Source organism: Eulemur rufifrons, chromosome 26 (assembly GCF_041146395.1).
Source record: "Eulemur rufifrons isolate Redbay chromosome 26, OSU_ERuf_1, whole genome shotgun sequence".
Classification (NCBI taxonomy): Eukaryota; Metazoa; Chordata; class Mammalia; order Primates; family Lemuridae; genus Eulemur; species Eulemur rufifrons.
The window spans coordinates 4,894,852-4,918,005 of record NC_091008.1 but is presented as its reverse complement, the minus strand read 5'-3'; the positions used below and the strand labels follow the sequence as shown (position 1 = coordinate 4,918,005).

At 42.8% G+C, this 23,154-nt stretch overlaps 1 protein-coding gene across 1 annotated transcript; it reads left to right on the top strand.

The window, feature by feature from the left end:
* The first annotated feature begins 7,199 nt into the window (after window positions 1-7,199).
* Window positions 7,200-21,815, top strand: MCUB (mitochondrial calcium uniporter dominant negative subunit beta). Its single transcript, XM_069459160.1, has 7 exons — window positions 7,200-7,308; window positions 8,123-8,293; window positions 11,983-12,087; window positions 15,335-15,495; window positions 17,267-17,470; window positions 18,078-18,194; window positions 20,349-21,815. Exons 2-7 carry the CDS (start codon window positions 8,212-8,214, stop codon window positions 20,424-20,426), a joined length of 747 nt encoding a protein of 248 aa, XP_069315261.1. The 5' UTR covers window positions 7,200-7,308; window positions 8,123-8,211; the 3' UTR covers window positions 20,427-21,815.
* Window positions 21,816-23,154: the final 1,339 nt, after the last annotated feature.

Here is a 23,154-nt window from a genome sequence, read left to right as displayed (position 1 = left end):
GCATCTGCTCAGTGCCTTCTTCAGCAGCACACACGGGGACGGGGGGCTTGCCGGGCCTCTGTCCCAGCTGGAGGGCTGTGGAGTTAGGGTCCCTCCTTCCCCACTCTGTCGCCACTGGTCTGGCTGAACACGTGCTTCGGTCCCCTGTCTTTGAGAGGGACGGTGCTGCGAGATACTCTCACGCTTCTTACGGGTACGGGCAGAATTAGTCCCCTCTTGTCTAACGCAGTGATCTCAGTAACGTTCTTACATTCAGTTTTCTTTCTTCCCCGTCCCATTTGCTTACTCTTGCCTTACAGTTTCACCTCCCAGATAAATACCAACTCTCAAATACTTAGTGTAGGCTCTGCTTTGGGGGAAACCCAAACTAAGACTCACATAATGATCATGACCTCTTTGTTTACTATGCTTCTTGTTAAATTCGTATGATACACTTTTACCTAACTAAATGGCAAGTAAGAAAACAGCCTGGTAACAAACCGTGATTGGCAAAGATACAAAATCACTGGGCCAAAGTAGGGCCTGTGGAGAAATAAAATATCACGTGGCCTAACTGTGAAGGTATGATTTTCTAGTAAATACCGTTAGTCTTTAAACAGTTGCATGGTCTAAAATGTACTTGCAAGTAATGGTCTTTTTCCAAAGATTCTTTATTGCTTGTGACTTTTATACAACAAAGAAAATTGGCAACATAATGATAAGCTTCTTAGAGATGTACTTACCACCTTCTCCAACCTTACACACCAGAAGAAATCTCAGTTGGTTTTAAGTTCATTATTGAACATTGAAGCTACGATGTGTTGCTCTTCTTGAAAGTAACAAAGCTTTTAGATCATTAGTGAGTTAGTCTGTAATTGTGTTTTGAGGTCATGTTGCTTCTACCTGAGAAATAGTAATAATAATAATAATCATAGTAACAGTGATGTTGTGGCACTGACTGAATGCTAAGGGACTTTAGTCACCTGCTTGTCTTTAATGCCATGGTAACCTTGCAAAGTAGGTACTGTTATCCCCATTGTATAGCTAAGGACACTGAGGTTTAGAGAAGCTAATGTACCTGCCTTACGTAGCTAGTGAGCGACAGTTTGGATGACCAGCCCTGCCTGCTGGACTCGGCTCGGCCTTTAAACACTCCATGCTGGTTCCCTGTCTCATCAGATAGTTTCTGAGGCCTCTTGGGATTAATGTGAGTCCCCAAGGATGTGTTCGAGGCAGTTGGTGAGTCCCTGCCAACCATTCTGTTCCTTCACTTTTTGCTCACAGGCACTGCAAATGCCAGACAGATGCCTTGATGACTTCTAACACCAGTGTACATTTAAATTCTGGTCTCCCAAGGCAGAGGTTTACAGGATCACCAACGCCAGTAGCAGGTCAAGAGTAAGGCCTGTCTCACCTCCCGATTTGTTTCTTTCTTGCACACTGTGGGCAGGGGACAGTTTATCACAGGACACCGCTAATTAGGGCAAGTTATCACATCAGCATTTTTATTCAGTTACATCACAGAAGGATTTTACTCGGCCCTCCTCAGAATGTATGATACATGTACCCCAAAGAGCCATTTATGAAGAAACTCCAAGTAACTTACTAGATAGAACAAGAGAAGTGGTACAAGAGGAATGTTTGTTGAGAGCCTCCCAAGCGCTAGGTGCACGTACGAATTAGCACTCAGTTTTTATCATAACTGACTGTGCACCAGTGGTTTAATAGCAATAATTGTGGGGTTTTTCTCTTGGTTATTGATGGAAAGAGACTGAGCATTGATTAAGAGTAAAAAGCATGTATTGATAACACATTGTCTTTATGATGCTTTTATAATTCACAAAACCTCTTCTTCTGAGCTTTTGAGCAAGTCCAGGTGGTAAAGAGGCAGTTTGATCCCTGCTTTATAGGTGATGAGACTGAAGCTCAGAGAGACTAAATAACCTGTTTAAAGAGCAGGAAAGTCAACATTCTTCTACCTATAAACCATAGCAAATCTTAGCAGCTTGATATTTTTTCTGTTTTTACATGACTATTAATAGACTGGATTAGTTGGAAAGGAATAATGGGATTAAAAGGAAAGATTCAGAGACTATAAAGGGTATATTTGATTCTGTAACTGTTCTAAATTATACAATTGAAGTCTTCTCTAGTTATTTCTTTTCTTTTCTTTTTTGTTTAAGCCTCTTCCCCGAAGAAACCCTAGTTATTTCTAGTATATCACACAGAAATGTTACAAGATAGATGAAATGAAGGCCATATAACTCTTGGAAATGCTTAGAAGAAAAAAATGCATGAATTTAAGTTAGCAATATTGAATTATAATACCCTGAGAGAAAGGAACATAATGTTCTACAGTGGCTGCGTACGGAAGAAAGAAAGCAAATTTCATCCCTTAAGATTTTACGCTGTAATAAAATAAGGGGCAGAGTACATTAGATAGAGAGAGCATTATCATTTTGTACTTGTTCCTGCTTAATGCCAAGTCACAAAATTATAATGTCACCACTAGAGTTATTACCCAACAATAATTAAATCATAGTGAAATGACTTTAGTGGACTTGTAGTTCTATAGTTGATCTGCAGAAAACATGACTATAAAATAATGTGTGGATTTTATGACATTATTAATAAAGACTTGTACATGTTTCTCAAGTATAAAAGGAATGTATGTTTCCTGTAAAAAAAAAACTTGACAGTGTTAGAAAGTGAAAGACAAAAGTCTATTTTCCACACTCCCCCTCCCGTCATACTCCCCTCGGCAAGCTGTAATGTATGTTTATTTTAAGTAAAATATCTTACTAAGGAATATACAAGCTAATGTTTCTGAAATTTGGGATAAAATAAGTAAAATAACTAAATTATTTATTGGCAAAGAATTTTGAATGGATAGAAACTAAGAAGTTAAAGAAAATCTACTAGGAAAGATCTTAAAGGAATTTTAGAATTTGAAAAGCAATTCTGTGACTTCAAGGATGTTTCATTTCTAGTAGAAATGCCAGTTTGGTTTAAAATTGAGGATCCTATGAGGCACTTGGCAGATGCGGGGGGGGGGGGAGGAGATGGGTGTATACGCACACAATGAGTGCGATGCGCACTGTCCAGGGGAGGGACACGCTTGAAGCTCTGATTCGGCGGGGAGGCGGGGGGAAGGGGAGGCAGGGGCAATATACGTAACCTGAACTTTTGTACCCCCATAATATGCTGAAATGAAAAAAAAAAGAAAAGAAAACAGTCATCTGGGCCAGGCATTGTGGCTTGTACCTGTAATCACAGCACTTTGGGAGGCTGAGGCAGGAGGATCTCTTGAGGCCAGGAGTTCAAGACCAGCCTGGGTATGATAGTGTGACCTCGTCTCTAAAAAAAAAAAAAATTAGCCAGGCACAGTGGTGTGTAACTGTAGTCCCAGCTACTCGGGAGGCTGAGGCAGGAGGATCGCTTGAGCCCAGGAGTCTGAGGTTGGTGTGAGCTAGACTGACGCCACGGCACTCTAGCCCGGGCAACAGAGTGAGACTCTGTCTCAGAACAAGAACAACCAGTCATCTTGATTGTAATTTGATAAAATGTACTCCAATCACTTCAAGATTAAATCATTTATATGCCTTTGTGGGGGTGTCCTCAGAGCTAAACTTAATCCATCATGGTCCCTGACTTACGACAGTTTGACTGATGATTTTTTGACTTTGTGATGGTGGGAAAGTGATGTGCATTCGTTGGAAACTACGTTGAATGTTGATCCTTGCTGGGTTAGCAGTGTGCAGCGCAGTTCTCTCTGCGTGCCGGGCAGCTGCCGCAAGCCGGCTCCAGCCAGCCCCGTGACCGTGCCGCGGAGCAGCGGATACTCCGCAGTGGTCTGTGTCACTCGCATTTGGGGGACACTGCGTTTTGTGTCTTCGCATCTTATACCATACACTCTTTTGTATCTGTCTTCTTTCCCTAACATTATCTTTGTGAGATTCATCCATGTTGTTACGTTGCTACAGAATTCTCCCTGATGATACCATTATGTATTCATCGTACTGATGATTTGTGTAGTTTCCAGGTTTGCTGATTATGAGAAGTCCTGCTATGACTGGACTTACATTTCTCTTCTAAGCACATATGCAATGATTTCTCTTGGTCTATACTTAGGAGTAGCATTGCTGGATCATTAGAGATGTGTGTATTTAGAGATACTGCCGGTGTTCTAAAGTGATAGTTTATACTCTCCCCGGTGGTGTACAAGAGTTTCAGTTTGAACACAGATTCTTAGTCGCCGTCATGTTCCTGGGATGGGAATCTGATTGGCCCAGCTTGGAGCAGGTGTCTGGTCCGTGGCAGTGAAGGGAGGACTGAGGGTCACACGGTAAAGATGTGGTTTTGGTTTTCCCACTGCTACCCTAGGTGGAAACAGAGGCAGTTTCTAGAAAATGGGAGATTGTATGAATTGAGTAGATACCCTAAAAGGTTTCTTTCACATGTGTACAAATTAAATGCACAAGGAGAGGCTCTGGATTGGAGACACAGCTTCCAGTCATCAGCAGAGTAATGTAGTTGAAGCCGTGTGACTCGATGAGGTTGCCCATTTATTACAGTTGCAGCTGCTCCCAGCGCTAGCATCACCGCCTCAGCTTCACCTCAGATCACCAGGCATTAGATTCTCATAAGGAACATGCAACCTAGATCCCTCACGTGCGCCGTGTACAGCAGGGTTCATGCTGCTTTGAGCATCTAATGTCACCGCTGATCTGACAGGAGGCAGAGCTCAGGCGGTGATGCGAGAGATGGGGAGTGGCTGTAAATACAGGTGAAGCCTCGCTTGCTCACCTGCTGCCGTGAGGCCCGGTTCCTAATAGCCAGGGACTGGTATGGCCCTCGGGTTGGGGACCACAGGTCCAGACCACACATAAGTAAATAAATGAAATCTTTGGTTAGGGAAAGTGGATAATGATTGTATTGATTTTACAAAATATCACGACTGCATTTTTGGCGTTGTTTTTGGATCTCGAGCCATATTATTCTGAGTATCTTTAATGGTGATAAGAATTCATCTTTTCAAGGGGAATTTGATAGTCTTGAATAACCACATGTTATTAGGGACTAAGTCTGTTGCTTTTTCTTATCCAGTTTTCAGCTTGTGTCTCACATTTTCTTAAAGTAAATTACACGATCTGACGAAATCTGTGGGATACAATTGAGCAATCCCTGAAAGAGCAGGAGTAACAGTTTTCACTAATGCGTGTGGAAAGGGCAAATTGCAACACCGTATTATTTTCGAAAGCCTCACACTGAGACTAGCGTCAGATGTGCTTTTGTAGCAGCATAATTAAAGTTGTCCTAAAAAGGCTTATATTTAGAACTACACTGTTTTTATTTTTCTGTGTCAGTGTATGCCTTTTGACTAAGAAATCTGAACTGCTACTCTCTGATTTATATTTATTGTGCCAACTACGCCAGTTCCTGCTGCCGTCCCTATTACATCAGTATTTCTTCTTCACCCCAGGCCAGAGGGTTCTGTTTCCTCTCTGAAGTCGCTGCTGCATCTTTTTTTTTTTTTTTTTCCAGCTTAAGCTTGATGACTTCTTTGACCTTACTTTCTAGTTCTTGTTCCTTGACATTTTCCTAGTGCATCTAGAATGTAACATTGGAATCACAAAAAGCTACTATTTTTACTTTTAAAGGGATGAAAACAGTGAATTTTATTTTTTTTATTTATTTATTTTTTTTTGAGACAGAGTCTCATTCTGTTGCCCAGGCTAGAGTGAGTGCCGTGGCATCAGCCTAGCTCACAGCAACCTCCAACTCCTGGGCTCAAGGGATCCTCCTGCCTCAGCCTCCCGAGTAGCTGGGACTACAGGCATGCACCACCATGCCCGGCTAATTTTTTCTATATATATTTTTAGCTGTCCAGATCATCTCTTTCTATTTTTAGTAGAGACGGGGTCTCGCTCTTGCTCAGGCTGGTCTCGAACTCCTGAGCTCAAACGATCCACCCGCCTCGGCCTCCCAGAGTGCTAGGATTACAGGCGTGAGCCACCGCGCCCGGCCAGTGAATTTTTTTTAAAAGCTCAATTTAAAAAAATTTTTTTAGAGACGGGGTCTCCCATCTCAGTTTACAGTAGAGTCTTCTTACAGATTGTAGATGACAGTTGTTTTGTGGAAAGTCTCCGTTTGGCTTTGTCTGGTGTTTCCTTGAGATCTGATTAAGGCTATGTAGCATCTTTGTCAGGAATATCATAAAAGTGTTGCAGATGCTCTCATTTCATAATTTCAATTTGCCCCGTGACCGATAATACTAATTTGGATCACTGAAGATGGTATCTGCTAAGCCTCTTGCCTTTGAAGTTACTATTTTTTTTCCTTTGGGATTAATGCTTTTTTGTGGAGGCATTTGAAAACTGTGTAAATACCTCATTCCTTTTAAAAATTTATTCACATAATTATGTCAGAAAGGACTCATGGTTTCCCATCGTCTTCAGTGGATTGTAACTTGTTACTATCCTTGATGATTTTAATGCTAAACGTTCCGGAGTTGACCACGGGGACCCCCTTCAAGCTGAGTTCTGTGCTGTGCAGTAGAACTTTCTGTGATGATGGAAATGTTCTGTTTCTGTGCTTTTGCTTCCCAGTAAGAGACAGCCACTGGGCACACACAGCTACAGAGCACTTAAATTGTGACAACAGGTACGAAGGAACTGAATTTCTTCTCTGTAATCTTAATTAATTTAAATAGCCACATATGACTAGTGGCTCCCACATGGGGCCGCACAGATCCAGAGTGTAGTGTCTGTCAAACCCGGCTGTGCCCGTGAATCACCTGGGGACCTTGTTGAAATGCAGATTATAATACAGTAAGTCCTGGCTGAGGCTGTGATTGTGCATTTCTAATCAGCTCCGTGGGGTCGCTGGTGCTTCTGGCCTGGGGACGATCCTCTGATGCTCGCAGTCCTTTGTTTTAGATTATTACCCAAAAGGAAAAACAGAATTTGGAAATTCCCATAGAACTCTCGGGTTTTCAGGGGTCCCTGTACCGCAGTTTGAGAACCGTGTTTCAATGTGCTGCTGCTACAGCGAATGCAGCAGCCGGAGAAGGTGCGGTGAGCTCTCCTAGGGCCTCCCCGGGCACGCGTGGGAAGTGGAATTTTCCGTCGGGCTTTGTCATGGAAGATTAAGAAGGATGTTCTATTTCAACTTTGCCACTCTTTTTAAAAAAACAGTTTAATCTCTGTTCCCTGCAGGTTTGGTGTGCGACGCCGTGTGGGAATGTGAACTACTGCCGGTCACTCCTTTACAACACAGCGCCCCCTGATGGTGAGCGTTCTCATCGCTTCCTCGGTTCGGACGCTGATGGTTGGTTTGCCTTCTTCCAGATTGAGTGAGAGCTCTGAATTTTGCACAAAACAGACTTCGCTCGCACTGTCTCCGTCCCACCCCGTCCCCTGCTTGGGTTTAGTTCCTCCCTTTTCTGCTCCCATGATCTCTGCTGTCTTTTATCAAATTTCCACCCCAGCAATCAGGGGAGTTGAGTAAGTGAAGATTTCTGGCCGGGCATGGTGGCTCACGCCTGTAATCCTAGCACTCTGGGAGGCCGAGGCGGGAGGATCGCTTGAGGTCAGGAGTTTGAGACCAGCCTGAGCAAGAGCGAGACCCCGTCTCTACTAAAAATAGAAAGAAATTATCTGTACAACTAAAAATATATATAGAAAAAATTAGCCGGGCATGGTGGCAAATGCCTGTAGTCCCAGCTACTCGGGAGGCTGAGGCAGGAGGATCGCTTGAGCCCAGGAGTTTGAGGTTGCTGTGAGCGAGGCTGATGCCATGGCACTCTAGCCCGGGCAACAGAGTGAGACTCTGTCTCAAAAAAAAAAAAAAAAAAACACTGAATAAGTGATTTCTGCCCTCAAGAACTTAACTCTTTGCCTGGGAAGACTTTACGCAGATGATTACAATACAGTGTGGTACGTGCTACAATAAAATGTTACAGTGTGGCGGGGACTGTGTAAACCGTAGTATAATGACGGCACTGCACAAGCAATGCAGAGTTTTACGAGACTTCAGAGGCTTGTGAATTTCATGTTTAAGCATTCCATTTAGAATTCATGTATTTTAAGGGTTGTTTCTTATGGTAAAATTTACACGTTTCCTGTATTATTTGTCTTAACAGAAATAACAGTTAATTATAGACACGGCCTTCCCTTGATAACACTTACTTTGCCATCCAGAAGAGAACGCTGTCAGTTTGTAGTCAAACCCATGTCGTCAACGGTTGGTTCCTTCCTTCAGGACCTGCAAAACGAAGACAAGGGCATCAAAACCGCAGCAATCTTCGCAGCAGGTATGTGTGTTTCTGTATTTTGTAACTTTGTCCCAGGGCTGCTTTCTCTTCTCCTGAACCTTGTTTAGTTCTTTACTTTTCTAGAAAGAACTGTATTCATTCCTTCATTATATATAGTAAATGATTGCCTTTTACTAAGTCCTTCATTTTTACACATCAGTGCTATTAATTTTTTTTTTAACTCCATTGAGTAAAAAAGTAATGGAGTAAGTTTAATGTAAATTTCAGTTACTTGTTTTATAAACTTAGCCTAAAAATGTTTTCTCTTGAGAGAATTTTAGTGGCATAGGCATTCACATGTAATTTTTAGCAAAATTTGAATAATTAGAAGGTAAAATGCAGTTTCAGTGATTAAAATAGCCAGGGAGTAATTAAAATGCACAAATAGTACATTCGTCTTTGTCATAAAGCAGTTACAGCCTAGTATGGTTTTTGACAAAATTAGTTCTTAGGAAGAATATACATTTTTTTCAGCCGGGCGCAGTGGCTCACACCTGTAATCCTAGTACTTTGGGAGACTGAGGCAGGAGGATCGCTTGTGGCCAGGAATTCAAGACTAGCCTGAGCAACTTAGCAAGACCCTTTCTCTACAAAAAACAAGAAAAATGAACCAGGTGTGATGCACGCCTGTAGTCCCAGCTACTCAGGAGGCTGAGGAAGGAGGATCCCTGGAGCCTAGAAGTTTGAGGTTACTGTGAGCTACGATGATGCCACTGCACTCTAGCCCAGGCAGCAGAGCAAGACCTGGTCTCAAAAATATATATATACGTATATATTTTTTTAATACTAGAAGAGGTTTTTAATCATGTAGACATTTTAAATTTGGAATATAGCTTTTATGTTCTCATGGTATAAAATGGTCCTAGACTAACTGCCCCTAAAATAGAATAAAGAATTCTTTACCCTAGCCCCATATACAGAAGCTACAAATATAGATAAATTAATAAATTCACAGTTATTTTGTTTTATTATGATATTAAATACTTATAAGAAACTCACTTAAAACTTAATGATTACTACTGTAGTTTTGAAAAGGAAATAAACATTCTTCTTCCCTATCCGAGTTCAGAATCAACTAAGGGATAGATACAGAAGTTGGACAAATGGAGATTAAAGAACTGATTCATTTAGTAAATACTTACTGAGCCCCTAACATATGCCAGGCACCATTTTCAATGCCAGAGGTAGAGCAAAAAATAAAAGGGATAAAAAACTCCTGCCCTTCCGGAGCTTACATTTAGGAGGAGAAAGAAACAGGATAAAGAAATAAATTATATATATACATTCTGCTGGATAATAAGTGTCACAGAGAGCAACACAGCAGAGTAGGGAGGCGGGGGGGGGGGGTGTGGGCAGCGGTGGCTCACCGAGGTCACATTTGGGCAAAGACCCGGAGGAGAGGAGGGGGGGCCATGTATGGGTGGGAGAATGCGGGAGGCCCAGCCGGGAGGTAGGAGCGGATTCCACTGTGGCCACAGAGCAGGGAGCTGGGGAGGGGCTGGGGGGAAGGAGGAGGAATTTGGGGGGGAGGCAAATCGGGAAGGGCTGGTAGGTTATCGTAAGGAGTGTAGATTTAACTGGAAGGGCGGCTTTCTGTTTGCTAAAACGTGGACCAGGGCACAGTGGGCTTCCTCATACTTCATCCTGGAGCTAGACGACATCCCCCAGGCGCAGGGACATGCGTGTCCTGAGCCCTCTCCACAGGGGCGAGGCCCCCCATCCTGAGCTGCTAGGAGCCCTCGGGTGCAAACCTAGAGGTCAGAAGGGGTAGAGCTGAGCAGTGCCTGCCTGGTGGTGTAGACTCGATACGTATTTGTTCAGTGAAACAAGAGAGGTGAAAACACTGATGTTTACCCTGTTTGTTTCAAAAATAATTTTAGTAGCTTTGAAATGGAAAACACAAAGAGAATAGGAGTCTTGGGGAAAATGTGCTCTTTGGACTGAATACACACACTTTATTGGGGGTTTAAATTGACACTTTCCCAAGAATACATGAAAAATTCAGCACTGTCACCAGTGCCTGAGAAATGTTTCACGTCAGTCTTTCGCTAGTCATACATTTGTATAAGGATAACGTAGTATTTCAATTGAGAAATTACATTCAGTTGATTTCTTTTTATAGTAATATTTCAAGGGGCTGGTTTGAAGTGATTTAAAGGCAAATTTTTATAAATGACACTAGGAAAGATAAAACGATTGGTGTGTTGCAGATTTTTTTTTTAAAAAAGAGACCGTGTGGGTGGAATTTGCCTGTGTTTAATTTGGGCTTGAAAAGAGTGTTCTGAGCTTGTCACAGTTTTGCCCATCGTGTGGGTTGAGTTTTTGGCAATTCTTTGGAAAATGATCTCACTCCAGCTGATGAACAGGAACCCAAACAGCCAAAGTCTAGGAACAGACTCAGGTGCAGACTTGATTTGCTGCCTTCAGGGACAAAAGACCTGCAGAGAACCAAACAGGAGGCGGGCGGCCAGGCTCGTCCTGATTCTCCTATTGGCATTCCTGTTAGTGCACACAGAAATGCTGCTGAAATAACTGTGGTTCGGCTGAAGGTTACACCAGGCCCGGAGCAAACACACATCAGCATCTTCCTGGACTTTATTTCATGTAATTATATGTGGGCTGTTCTGAAGGAAACATGATAGAAAGAAACCCCAACCCAGCACTAGATTTTTGCTTGTTCAGTGAGTTTGCCAACACCTGGGTTACGTTAAGTTTACTTCAAAAATATAACAACAGACACAAGGCCATATGAGAAGCTGTGTAAAAGCACATTGCAGTTAAAAATTTCCTAGACATTTTTTTTCTGAAATATTCCTAGGGTATTTGAAATTACTATTAGGATCTCTCCTACCTCCACAAAATAAACCATTCAAATGCAACTTTATTTCTTAGACTTAATTATGTTCATTACTATCCCCGCCACCCCACCTCCTTGAAGTTTTGCCGCCTTTCATTTTTCCCACGCTGGAAGGGGAGGGAGGTGAGCCGGTGGCTTGTGGTGCTGTTCGGTTACTGAGCTTTTGAGTAACACCAGTCCGTCACAGTTAGTAATGAAAAACAAGAGAAAGGTAGGCCCTTAGAAGTGTTACTGCCCGTGTGCCCACGTGTCCCGGTCAGGGGCCTGGCTGTGGGCAGCAGAAACGGACTCTGGCTGAGCAGAGGAGTGTGTCACCAGGCGCTCACACCACAAGTGACAGGAGCCAGGGCAGGAGGAGGGTAGGACCTGGGAGAGGACATGAGCAGAGACCAGATTAGCCCAGAGACCACCTGACGGGCTCTGTTGCTAACACCTCCCCCACCCCACCCCCACCCCCCGCCAACACTGCCCCCTCCGCTCCCTGCTTTGCTGTGAGGAGCCCCCCCTCCTCCTGAATCTTCCCGTGACCCATGACCTTCTGCGGCTACAGTTTGCCGGGGGCCTGAACCCGGATTCCAGCCCTGCTGACGGGGAGCGGAGAGGGGGTGCCTGCCTGTTCCACTCGGGCCAGTGAAACGGGAGGCAGAGAACACAAGAGGATTCCCCTCAGTGGGAATGCTATTTGGGTTTGGGGGCCCCCCAGAAAGTAAATGTCCACTGCTGTATTGCAAAGACTGGGTTAGTAATTTTCTATGTGTTGGAAAATGGTCCTTACTGTTCTGAAACAGAGACATATTTTTGCGTTATGTGTTTTTTTTTTTTTTTTTTCCAGATGGCTATGAGATGCCAGCTTCAACCTTGATGGATATTTTGCTAATGAATGATTTTAAACTTGTCATTAATACGATCGCATTTGACGTGCAGTGCCCCAAGAAAGGTAAGAAACACAGCTGTCCGACTATCTTAGCTTTTACCTTTAGCTATGGGGCCTTCACGGGCAGCAGAGTTTATCTTAAGAATCTTTTAAATTGATCAAATGGCCAAGAAGGCTTTGGAGAACCAACGTTTAAGCTTTGCTAGCAGCAGGAGGCTCAGTGATTACTAGAAGTTGCCTAGCAGGGCTCTTAGTCTCACGCTCTTTTTAGACTTTTAAGACTTCACTGGCCGGGCGTGATGGCTCACGCCTGTAATCCCAGCACTCTGGGAGGCCAAGGCGGGCGGATTGTTTGAGCTCAGGAGTTCGAGACCAGCCTGAGCAAGAGCGAGACCCCGTCTCTGCTAAAAATAGAAAGAAATTATCTGGACAGCTAAAAATAGATACAGAAAAAATTAGCCGGGCGTGGTGGCACATGCCTGTAGGCCCAGCTACTCGGGAGGCTAAGGCAGGAGGATCGCTTGAGCCCAGGAGTTTGAGGTTGCTGTGAGCTAGGCTGACTCCACGGCACTCTAGCCTGGGTGACAGAGTGGGACTCTGCCTCAAAAAAACAAAAACAAAAACAGACTTCACCGTAGGTGCTTGAATGCTTAATCTGACATTATTGGGTTAAGACATAAATCTGAAAATCATGAATTCAGGTACATATTGTTGTACAGCTCGTAACTCCTTTGAAAAAATAAACTGTACTTTTTTTTTTTTTTTTTTTTTTGAGACAAGAGTCTTACTCTGTTGCCCGGGCTAGAGTGCCGTGGCGTCAGCCTAGCTCACAGCAACCTCCAACTCCTGGGCTCAAGCGATCCTCCTGCCTCAGCCTCCCGTGTAGCTGGGACTACAGACATGCGCCACCATGCCCGGCTAATTTTTTCTATATGTATTTCTAGTTGTCCATATAATTTCTTTCTATTTTTTTAGTAGAGACGGGGTCTGGCTCTTGCTCAGGCTGGTCTTGAACTCCTGACCTCGAGCGATCCACCCGCCTCGGCCTCCCAGAGTGCTAGGATTACAGGCGTGAGCCACCGCGCCCGGCCAATAAACTGTACTTTTTAAAGCAGTTCTAGGTTCGTAGCAAAATTGAGCAGAAAGTACAGAGTTCCTGTGTACCCTCCGCCCCCCGCCTCCCCCCGTGTCAGTACCCGCCACCAGACCCGTGTGTCGGTTACAGCTGAGGAACCTACACGGGCACGTCATTATCACTCAAAGTCCATGGTTTCATTAGGGCTCACTCTTGGTGTTGCACATCCCGTGGGTTGTGACAAATGGAGAATGACATGTATCCACCGTGACAGTGTCGCAGGTCCTCAAATAACATCCTTCAATGTCCTTTTGCTCTAACATTGATGAGAATAAAAAAAAAAAACCTGATTGCCAGCCAAGGCCGCTGTCTGGGTGGGGTTTGTGTGTTCTCCCCGTGTCCGCCTGGGTTTTCTCCAGATGCTCTGGTTCCTCCCTCCTCCCAGAGCCGTGTGTGAGATGCACTGGCGTGTCCACACTGTCCCCATGTGCGTGGGTGGGGGTGTGGGTGTGGGGGCGCTCTGCAGGGGGTGGCGTCCTGTCCAGGGCTGGCTCTTGCCACGCACCCTGAGCTGCAGGGAGGGTCCAGTCACCCACGGCACTGAACTGAATAAGCGGGTTGGAAAACGAATGGACGAATGAATACAAATTACAGTCAAATTAAGATTCATAACGTCTACGATGCCCGACAATAAACGATGCCGTAGGAGAGCACACAGTGAGCCCGCTGTATTTGTTGTTGTTTGTTTTTGAGCTGCTGGGAAGAAGCAATCCTTACAGTTGTCACTTTGCAAACATTTGTTTATTCCTTGATTTAACACACGGCCACAGCAACTGCTGTCACTCAGGGTCACCACCTGCCTCATTTCCGATGAATGTTATTTCCATGTGTTATTTCCAAGTGTTGATCGATTGGTTCTGAGTTAATGGTGAGTACATGTGGTGGTGCTTTTTCCATTCCTGCGATGCTTAGAAGGGTGGTCTCCAGTTCCATCCGGGTTAATACAAGAGGTGCTAGTTCACCATTTTTTTATGGCTGAGTAGAACTCCATGGTATACATATGGCACATTTTATTAATCCACTCATGTATTGATGGGCACTTGGGTTGCTTCCACATCTTCGCAACTGTGAATTGGGCCGCTGTAAACATTCAAATGCAGGTGTCTTTTTTATAGAATGTCCTTTCTTCCTTTGGGTAAAGACCCAGTAGCGGGATTGCTGGATCAAATGGTAGTTCTACTTTTAGTTCTCTGAGGTATCTCCGCACTACTTTCCATGCAGTTTGTGCTACTTTGCAGTCCCACCAGCAGTGTAGGAGTGTTCCTGTCTCTCTGCATCCACGCCAACATTTATCGTCTTGGGACCGTGCGAAAGCTTTTTAATTGGATCCGGTCCATTTATTTATTTTTGCTGTTGCTGTGATTGCTTTTGGGGTCTTCTTCATAAATTCTTTGCCTACGCCAATGTCTGTAAGAGTTTTTCCCACATTTTCTTCCAGAATTCTTATGGTTTCATGCCTTAGAGCTTTTCTTGTATCTGCTGCTTCTCAATTGATTTCAGCTCAAAATAATCCTTATGCCAAAGTGGCATATTTTTTGGTGGCATATTCTGATCTCCTACACTTCCCCCACCCCCCACTTTTTTTTTTTTTTTTTTTTTAAACAAACGTGCATATGAACTGCCTTTCAGATCTACACTTCGTTGCTTACCACTCTCCTTGTTGGAAAGAACATACAATTGAACTGCTTTTCAGATGTACAGTATACTGTTGTTTACACGTTGTACACCAGCTTCCTTCCTTTGTGGATTCTAAAGTAATTTTTTGGAAAGAAAATTGGGGGTAGGGAGAGGGGTCTTGGGTTGATCTTACATATAAAAGTGAATCCGTAAACTCATGTGTCAAAAGGCTTCCACCTGCATTCTGGTCGACGGATGGTCCTCTTTTTCTGAATGCGTAGTTTTAAAGAAAAGCAAAAGTCATATTGTAAAAGAGGAAAAGACAAAAACGTGATGAATTTTGAAGCTGCTACCTGGTAGTTTATCGTTCCGGATTGTCTTTATGTGACAGAGACTGATGGAGTCATCTGAAATAGGAAGAAAGGCCACATGCCTCCCCAGGGGGTGGGAGTCTACAGGTGGCCGGGCTTGGGGGCCCAGACTCGGTCCCGTGGACTTACATCCCTGCCGGAGACAGTCGTGGTGGCCGCCTCACGTCTCCCTTGTGTCTTTTCTCAGAAAACCCGAGTGACGAGCGTGCTGCCGAGATGGAAGACATGAAGTCCTTGGTTCACAGACTGTTTACTGTCTTGCATTTGGAGGCGTCTCAGAAAAGGAGAGAGCAGGATTTACTGGAAAAAATCGACCACCTGAAAGAACAGCTGCATCCCCTCGAACAGGTTAGGAAGCACCGTAGCTGAGTCTGTTGAAAATAATAACCAGTATTTGTTGAGTGCTCCTCACGTGAACGTTTTCCTGAATGCTTTACGTAGGCTCATTTTCTCCTTTAATCCTCAAAAAAAAATCTGTGAACTCAGTACTATTATCTTTTTCATTTTTCAGTTGAGTAAACTGAACAACAGAAGTCTGATAGCTAATACATGGTAGAGCCTGAACTTGAACTCGGGCGGTCTGAGGTCAGAGCTGCCCTCTCTCACTCTGCGCTGTGCCTCCTCTCCGTGCGTCAGTTACAGTGTCTCTGTGAACAGGCACAGTAGGAGCTGGGATGCACCAGCTGGAATCTGCCTCAGTTTCTCTTTTAGAGAATAGGCCAAGGGCCCCTGCTCTGCTTACCAGAATGGCAGCTGGAAAGTTGGCCATGGCTGTCTGACATCTGGAGTTAAGCAATGGTGTAGAAAAAAATAACTTGGGCGAGGGTGGGGGAGTCTGTTTTAAGGGAAAGAAATGCACTCTTTAAACCTGTAATACCATTAGTGATTTAAAAAAAAAAAAAAATGGGAAAGTGTATGTGTATCTTTGACTATGAATAGAAAGTTTCTGGAGATGTAAGAAAGTTTTATAGTGATTACCCCTAAGGGTGTTTGGGGGATGACAGACAGAGACTTTTTTGGTTTTGGTTTTGGATTGTTTACCATTTTAGTTTTTTCTTTACTTTAAAAAATTTAATGTATTTACTTGGACTCAACTTTTAATATCTAAAAAGTTTTCCTGCCAACCTATCCTACCAGTTACTCTATTCCCCACACCTGTGAATCATTTCAGATTTTTCTTCATCTATGTACAAACAAATACAAATATATTGTTCACTTTCTCAGAAGGGGAAGCACGCTATTACGCATGTACTATTCTTCCCTGTTTTCACCAGTGTTATATCATGGAAATCTCTCCATATTGGTAGAGAGCTTCCTCATTACACTGGCAGGATATCTTGATGGGCATATGGATTATTTTTGGCCTTTTGCTGTTAAGAATGAATCTGTAATGAATCGTGTGTGCAAGTGCACTTGTGGGATGAATTCCTAGAAGGGGAATTGCTAGGTCAAAGGAAACAGGCCTCTAATTTTACTTAGGTTTCAGAAAGTGACTGCTGACGTTTTCATTGTATACCTTTTTATGCTATTTACTTTTTTTTCCATGGGCAGGTGTTACCTTTATAATTTAAAGATTTGGGCCGGGCGCAGTGGCTCACGCCTGTAATCCTAGCACTCTGGGAGGCCGAGGTGGGAGATGGCTTGAGGTCAGGAGTTCGAGACCAGCCTGAACAAGAGCGAGACCCCGTCTCTACAAAAATGGAAAGAAATTAGCTGGACAACTAAAATATATATAGAAAAAATGAGCCGGGCATGGTGGCGCATGCCTGTAGTCCCAGCTACTCGGGAGGCTGAGGCAGGAGGATCGCTTGAGCCCAGGAGTCTGAGGTTGCTGTGAGCGAGGCTGACGCCACGGCACTCTAGCCCGGGCAACAGAGCGAGACTCTGTCTCAAAAAAATAAATAAATAAATAAATAAAAATAAAGATTAATGAACTGATTTGATAATGAATAAGCATTAATGTATGTTTTATAAATTGTTTTTCCATATATCAGACCTCTTTAACGTAGATGCACATCTGTTCAAATGTACCTTGTTTTTCTTGCTTTTTTCCCTGTAAGTTGGTGTATTCGTACACTGGATTAACAGTTTTTCATTCCCTCCCCCCTCCGCCCCCCAGGTGAAAGCTAGACTCGAAGCTCACTCAGAAGCCAAAACGAGCGGACTGCAGTGGGCCGGCCTAGCGCTGCTGTCCGCCCAGGGCGGGGCGCTGGCCTGGCTCACCTGGTGGGTGTACTCCTGGGACATCATGGAGCCCGTCACGTACTTCATCACATTTGCAAACTCCATGGCCTTTTTTGCATACTTTTTAGTCACTCGCCAGGTGAGTAGTTTGGTAGGAAAATGGTAAGTTAGAACATGTTTGCAAAGAATTCTTGAACCAAGGCAGGCAGTAGTGAGCAAGAAAGCCTTTTAATTTACTGAGTTGCTGCCATCTGGGTTTTTATAAGCTGGTAAACTTTTGATTGTTTCTCACCAGGCTGGATGGAGATTTACATCCAACACAGAGAAACTGTATATAACCGCTATAAAGAAATAATTAGTATAACACACACATTTCTCCATTGGGATAAACATGTCAAATGTATGTTCTCCCTGCCCTCATATATAAATAAAACCGAATTTGCATTGCAAAACACCCAGTAACTCTAGCTTTTTCTCATAGTTATTTTGCCAAAAATCTCCCTCTTCCCTTTCCTCCCTTCTTTCCCAGCGTGTGTAATTTCTCTTCCCAGCTCGCTTGCTTTTGAAAGGAGCAGCTGATCCCAAATGAGACTAAGTGTTTCATTGGTGTTGGCTTCTGCCTGCTCTGACGGCCGCTGCACACATGTCACTCACGCTGCCTGGCTTTGCTTTGGTGTATCTTTCTTGCAGAGGCATTCTGTTAATTCAACACTTAATCTTCTTTTCTTTTCCTTTTTTTCTTAAAGGATTATACTTACTCAGCTGTTAAGAGTAGGCAGTTTCTTCAGTTCTTCCATAAGAAATCAAAGCAGCAGCATTTTGATGTGGAACAATACAACAGATTAAAAGAAGACCTTGCTAAGGTATCTCACTACCGAGACGTCTTACAGCTGGTTCTGTTTGGGAGGCAGAACTGAGTGTCGGGGAACTGCAGTCGGTGGCTCCTCCTCACGGGTTCAGTCCTGGCCCTCGGTAGATTTCTGTGGACCGTGGGATTGTTTGGTGAAATAGTTCACATCCCTGATATCTCACATCCTGCGGTTTTATTCTTGCCGTCTGTATTCTCCATGGGGATAGCTGTAAATATGTCTGTGACGGTGTCTTAAATGACTCTGAGATGGTAAAGGAAAAGTTTTCATTAAAAATCAGTTTCTGGCTGGGCGAGGTGGCTCACACCTGTAATCCTAGCACTCTGGGAGGCCGAGGCGGGAGGATCGCTCGAGGTCAGGAGTTCGAGACCAGCCTGAGCAAGAGCCCCATCTCTACTAAAAATAGAAAGAAATTATTTGGACAGCTAAAAATATATATATATATATAAAAATTAGCCAGGCATGATGGCGCATGCCTGTAGTCCCAGCTACTCGGGAGGCTGAGGCAGGAGGATCGCTTGAGCCCAGGAGTTTGAGGTTGCTGTGAGCTAGGCTGACGCCATGGCACTCTAGCCAGGGCAAAAGAGTGAGACTCTGTCTCAAAAAAATAAAAAATAAAAAAAAAAAATCTGTTTCTAAGCAAATAATAGAATTTTAGGAAGGTGATAAGGAATGTAAACTCTCTACAGGCATGTGTAAGTTCTTTTTCTTAAAGATAGAAGAATCATTATGGTATTCCTCCCGTTACCTCTTTCCCTTCTTTCAGGTAAGGAAACAGGCTCCTAAAGTCACTCCGGTTCACACTGCTAGAAAGTGAGGGAACCATGGCGTGAACCCAAAAGTCTGACTCAGGATCCTGTCTATACTTCTGAGGACTTTATTGCAGTCTGTTTCTTAGCATTTATCTGTGGCCTCCCAATTTACTCATTAACTTTTCAGATGGTGACTTCTCAGTGCCTAACTGGATTTTTAATTTTTCTTAGTAATTTTGTAACAAAAAGTTTTGGTAAAAATATTTCCCAATGCTCAATACATGCTCATTTAATAGTTGGTAGTCTTTTTTTTTTGAGACAGAGTCTCACTGTGTTGCCCGGGCTATGGCGTCAGCCTCGCTCACAGCAACCTCAGACTCCTGGACTCAAGTGATCCTCCTGCCTCAGCCTCCCGAGTAGCTGGGACTACAGGAATGTGCCACCATGCCTGGCTAATTTTTCTATATATACATTTTTAGCTGTCCATATAATTTCTTTCTATTTTTAGTAGAGACGGGGTCTCATTCTTGCTCAGGCTGGTCTTGAACTCCTGAGCTCAAACAATCCACCCGCCTCAGCCTCCCAGAATGCTGGGATTACAGGCGTGAGCCACCACGCCCAGCCTAGTTAGTAATCTTAATATCTTTTGTTATCTATCCTTTTTAAACTAATCATCCCTGAAATTAAAAAAAATTACTCTAATTTTATAATCTAAAAATTGAAGAGCCTTTTTAAAAAAATATTTTATTTCATACAGCCATTACATGGGAAACATATAATAATGCTTTTTTAATTTTGTGGATTTCCTTATATTGAATGATCCAGTCTGAAAAGGCTAAGAATGTTCTTTCAGCTAGTTTATATAGGGCACTGCATTTAAGATTTAAAATACAACACCTTGTAAATATTATTTTTGAGGTAACAGAAAAAGGGAAACTATAAGTTACAGGGTATTTCTTTAAGGATGTAAAGTAGAAAACCATTAAAAACTAATATTTTTTAAAAAGCATAAGGATGAGTTAGAAACCTTAAATTCATCTTTTAAAAAAAGGATCCATATAAAATGGAAATATTTTAGGCATTTGCCACTACCAGGTTTTGTATGTTTTTTATTTATTATTTTTTTTTAAGCGACAAGGTCTTGCTCTGGTGCCCCAGGGTGGAGTGCAGTCGTAGCTCATGTCAGCCTCAAACTCCTGGGCTCGAGTGATCCTCCTGCCTCGGCCTCCCAAAGTGCTGGGATTACGGGTGTGAGCCATGGCACCTGGCCTCTCCACTAGTAGTTTAAATAGTTTATTGCCCTAAAGAGATATTAAGTATATAGATTTCCTCTCAGGTAGTCATGCTGATGTTTCTCATTCTTCTAATCACATGCTTTTTCTTTTTCCCTTGACAGGCTAAAGAATCCCTGAAACGGGTGCGCCATTCTCTCTATTTGCGAATGCACATAGGGGAACTCAACGAAAAGAATTAGTCGTACATTTTTAAACATCATTGGATCTTCCCATTATGTTACTGATTTTGCAACTTAAAAAGTGGATGTTTTTGAGTCCCACAGTTCATTTCAATTTGACCGTTGAATCTTTTTCAGTTAATAAATTCTCATAAAACAGAAGTATTCCTTGAAGTTCTCACTTGGAAACGTAGTTTGTGGTTTTCATGACTTGTTCTCGTTAGAAAGGGCTTGTGTGTGTCCCCTGAAGCAGCAGCTGCTGCCATTGGCTAAAAATCCTTGTCACACCATCCCACGTCTGTTCCCCAGTTGCTGGGCTTGGCATCCACCTAAATTTTTATGCTTGGAATCATCTTTTTTTCTATTTTATTATTATTTTTTGAAAGACCAGGTCTTGCTGTGTTGCCCAGGCTGGACTCGAACTCCTGGGCTCAAGCAATCCTTCTGCCTCAGCTTCCTGTGGAATTACCTTGTCACTAACTTCTTTTTTTATTTTTATTTTCTGTAGAGACAGGGTCTCCCTATGTTGCTCAGACTGGCGTCGAACTCCTGGCCTCAAGCGATCCTCCCGCCTCAGCCTCCCAAAGTGCTGGGATTACAGATGTGAGCCACCATGCCAAATTCTTTTTTTTATTATTTCAAAATATCAATTAAGGGGGTACAAGTGTTTCCATTACATGGGTATCTTGTGAAATGCTTAAGTCAGGGTTTTTAGTGTGCTCATCAGAATAGTGTTTATTATACCCAATAGGTAAGTTTTTATCCCACACAGCCCCCTACCCCCTTCTTGGTTCCTTGTGTCCTTTATATCACTTTGGGCCCCTGTGTACCCATCTGTTACCTCCCACTTATCAGTGAGAACATACGGTGTTTCGCTTTCCATTCCAGATATACTTCACTTAAGATAATGGTCTCCATTTCCATCCATGTTGCTGCAGTGACATTTGATTTCTTTTTATGGCTCAGTAGTACTCCATGGTGTGTGTGTGTGTCACATTTTCTTTATCCACTCGTGAATTGAAGGGCACTTAGGTCGATCCCACATCTTTGCGATTGTGAATTGTGCTGCGATAAACATTCACGTTCAGGTGTCTTTCTGATAGGATGACTGCATTTCCTTGGGGCAGAGACCCAGCAGTGGGATTGCTGTATCAAACGGTAGGCCCACATTTCTTTCGTTGAGGAATCCCCATACTGGTTTCTACAGAGGTTGCACTAATTTGCAGTCCCAACAACAATGCAGGAGCATTCCTTTCTCTCCATATCCATGTCAGCATCTGTTGTTTTTTGACTTTAATAATGGCCATTCTTACATGGATAAGGTAGTATCTCATTGTGGTTTTAATTTGCACTTCCCTGATGATTAGTGATGTTGAGCATTTTTTCATATGTTGGCCATTTGTCTATCTTCTTTTGAAAAACTTCTGTTCATATCTTTTGCTCACTTGTTGATGGGGTGGTTTTTTTTTTTTTTTCTTGCTGATTTGTGTTGAGTTCTTTGTAGATCCTGGGTATCGGTCCTTTGTCAGATGTAAGTTTGTGAATATTTTCTCCCACTTTGTAGGCTATCTGTTTACTCTGACAATTATTTCCTTTGCTGAGCAGAGGCTTTTTAATTTAATTAAGTCCCATTTATTTATTTATTTTTGTTGCTACATTTGCTTTCAGGGTCTTAGTCATAAATTCTTTGCCTAGGCTAATGTCTAAAAGTTTTTCCTACATTTTCTTCTAGAATTTTTATGGTTTCATGCTTTACATTTAAGTCTTTAATCCGTCTTGAATTAATTTTTGTATATGGCAAGAGATATAGGGATCCTGGTTAATTCTTCTGCATGTGGCTATTTAATTTTCCCAGCACCATTTATTGACTAGAGCTTCCTTTCCCCAGTGTATGTTGTCTGCTTTCTCAAAGGGCAGTTGGTTGTAGGTAGATGGCTTTATTTCTAGGCACTCTCTTCTGTTCCATTGGTCCATGTCTCTGCTTTTATACCAATACCATGCTGTTTTGGTTACTGTAGCCTTGCAGTATAATTTGAAGTCAGGTAATGTGATGCCTACAGATTTGTTCTTTTTACTTAAGATGGCTTTGTCTGTTTGGGCTTTTTTTCTTAGTTCCAAATAAAGGTTAGGATTATTTTTTCTAGATCTGGGAAATATATGATGCTGATATATGGGGATTGCATTGAATCTGTAAATCACTTTGCATAGTATGAACATTTTAACTATGTTGATTCTACCAGTCCATGAGCAGGGTTATGTTTTTCTATTTGTTTGTGTCATTTGTGATTTCTTTCATCAGTGTTTTGTAGTTCTCCTCATAGAGGTATTTAACATCCTTTGTTATGTATATTCCTAGGTTGTTTTTTTTTTCACCTATTGAGAATGGTATCGAGTCCTTGATTTGACTCTCAGCTTGACTGTCATTAGTATACAGAAATGCTACTGATTTGTGTACACTGATTTTGTACCTGAGGCTTTGCTGAACTTATTTATCAATTCCAGTGGAGTCTTCAGGGTTTTCTAGATATAATATCATCAACAAACAGATAGTTTGACCTCCTCTATCCCAAATTGGATGCCCTTTATTTCCTTCTCTTGCCTGACTGCTCTGGCTAGGGCTTCCAATACTATGTTGAATAGACGTTAACAGTGGACACCCTTGTCTTGTTCCAGTTCTTAGTAATGCTTTCAACTTTTTGATGTTGGCTGTGGGTTTGTTGTATATGGCTTTTATAATTTTGAAGTATGT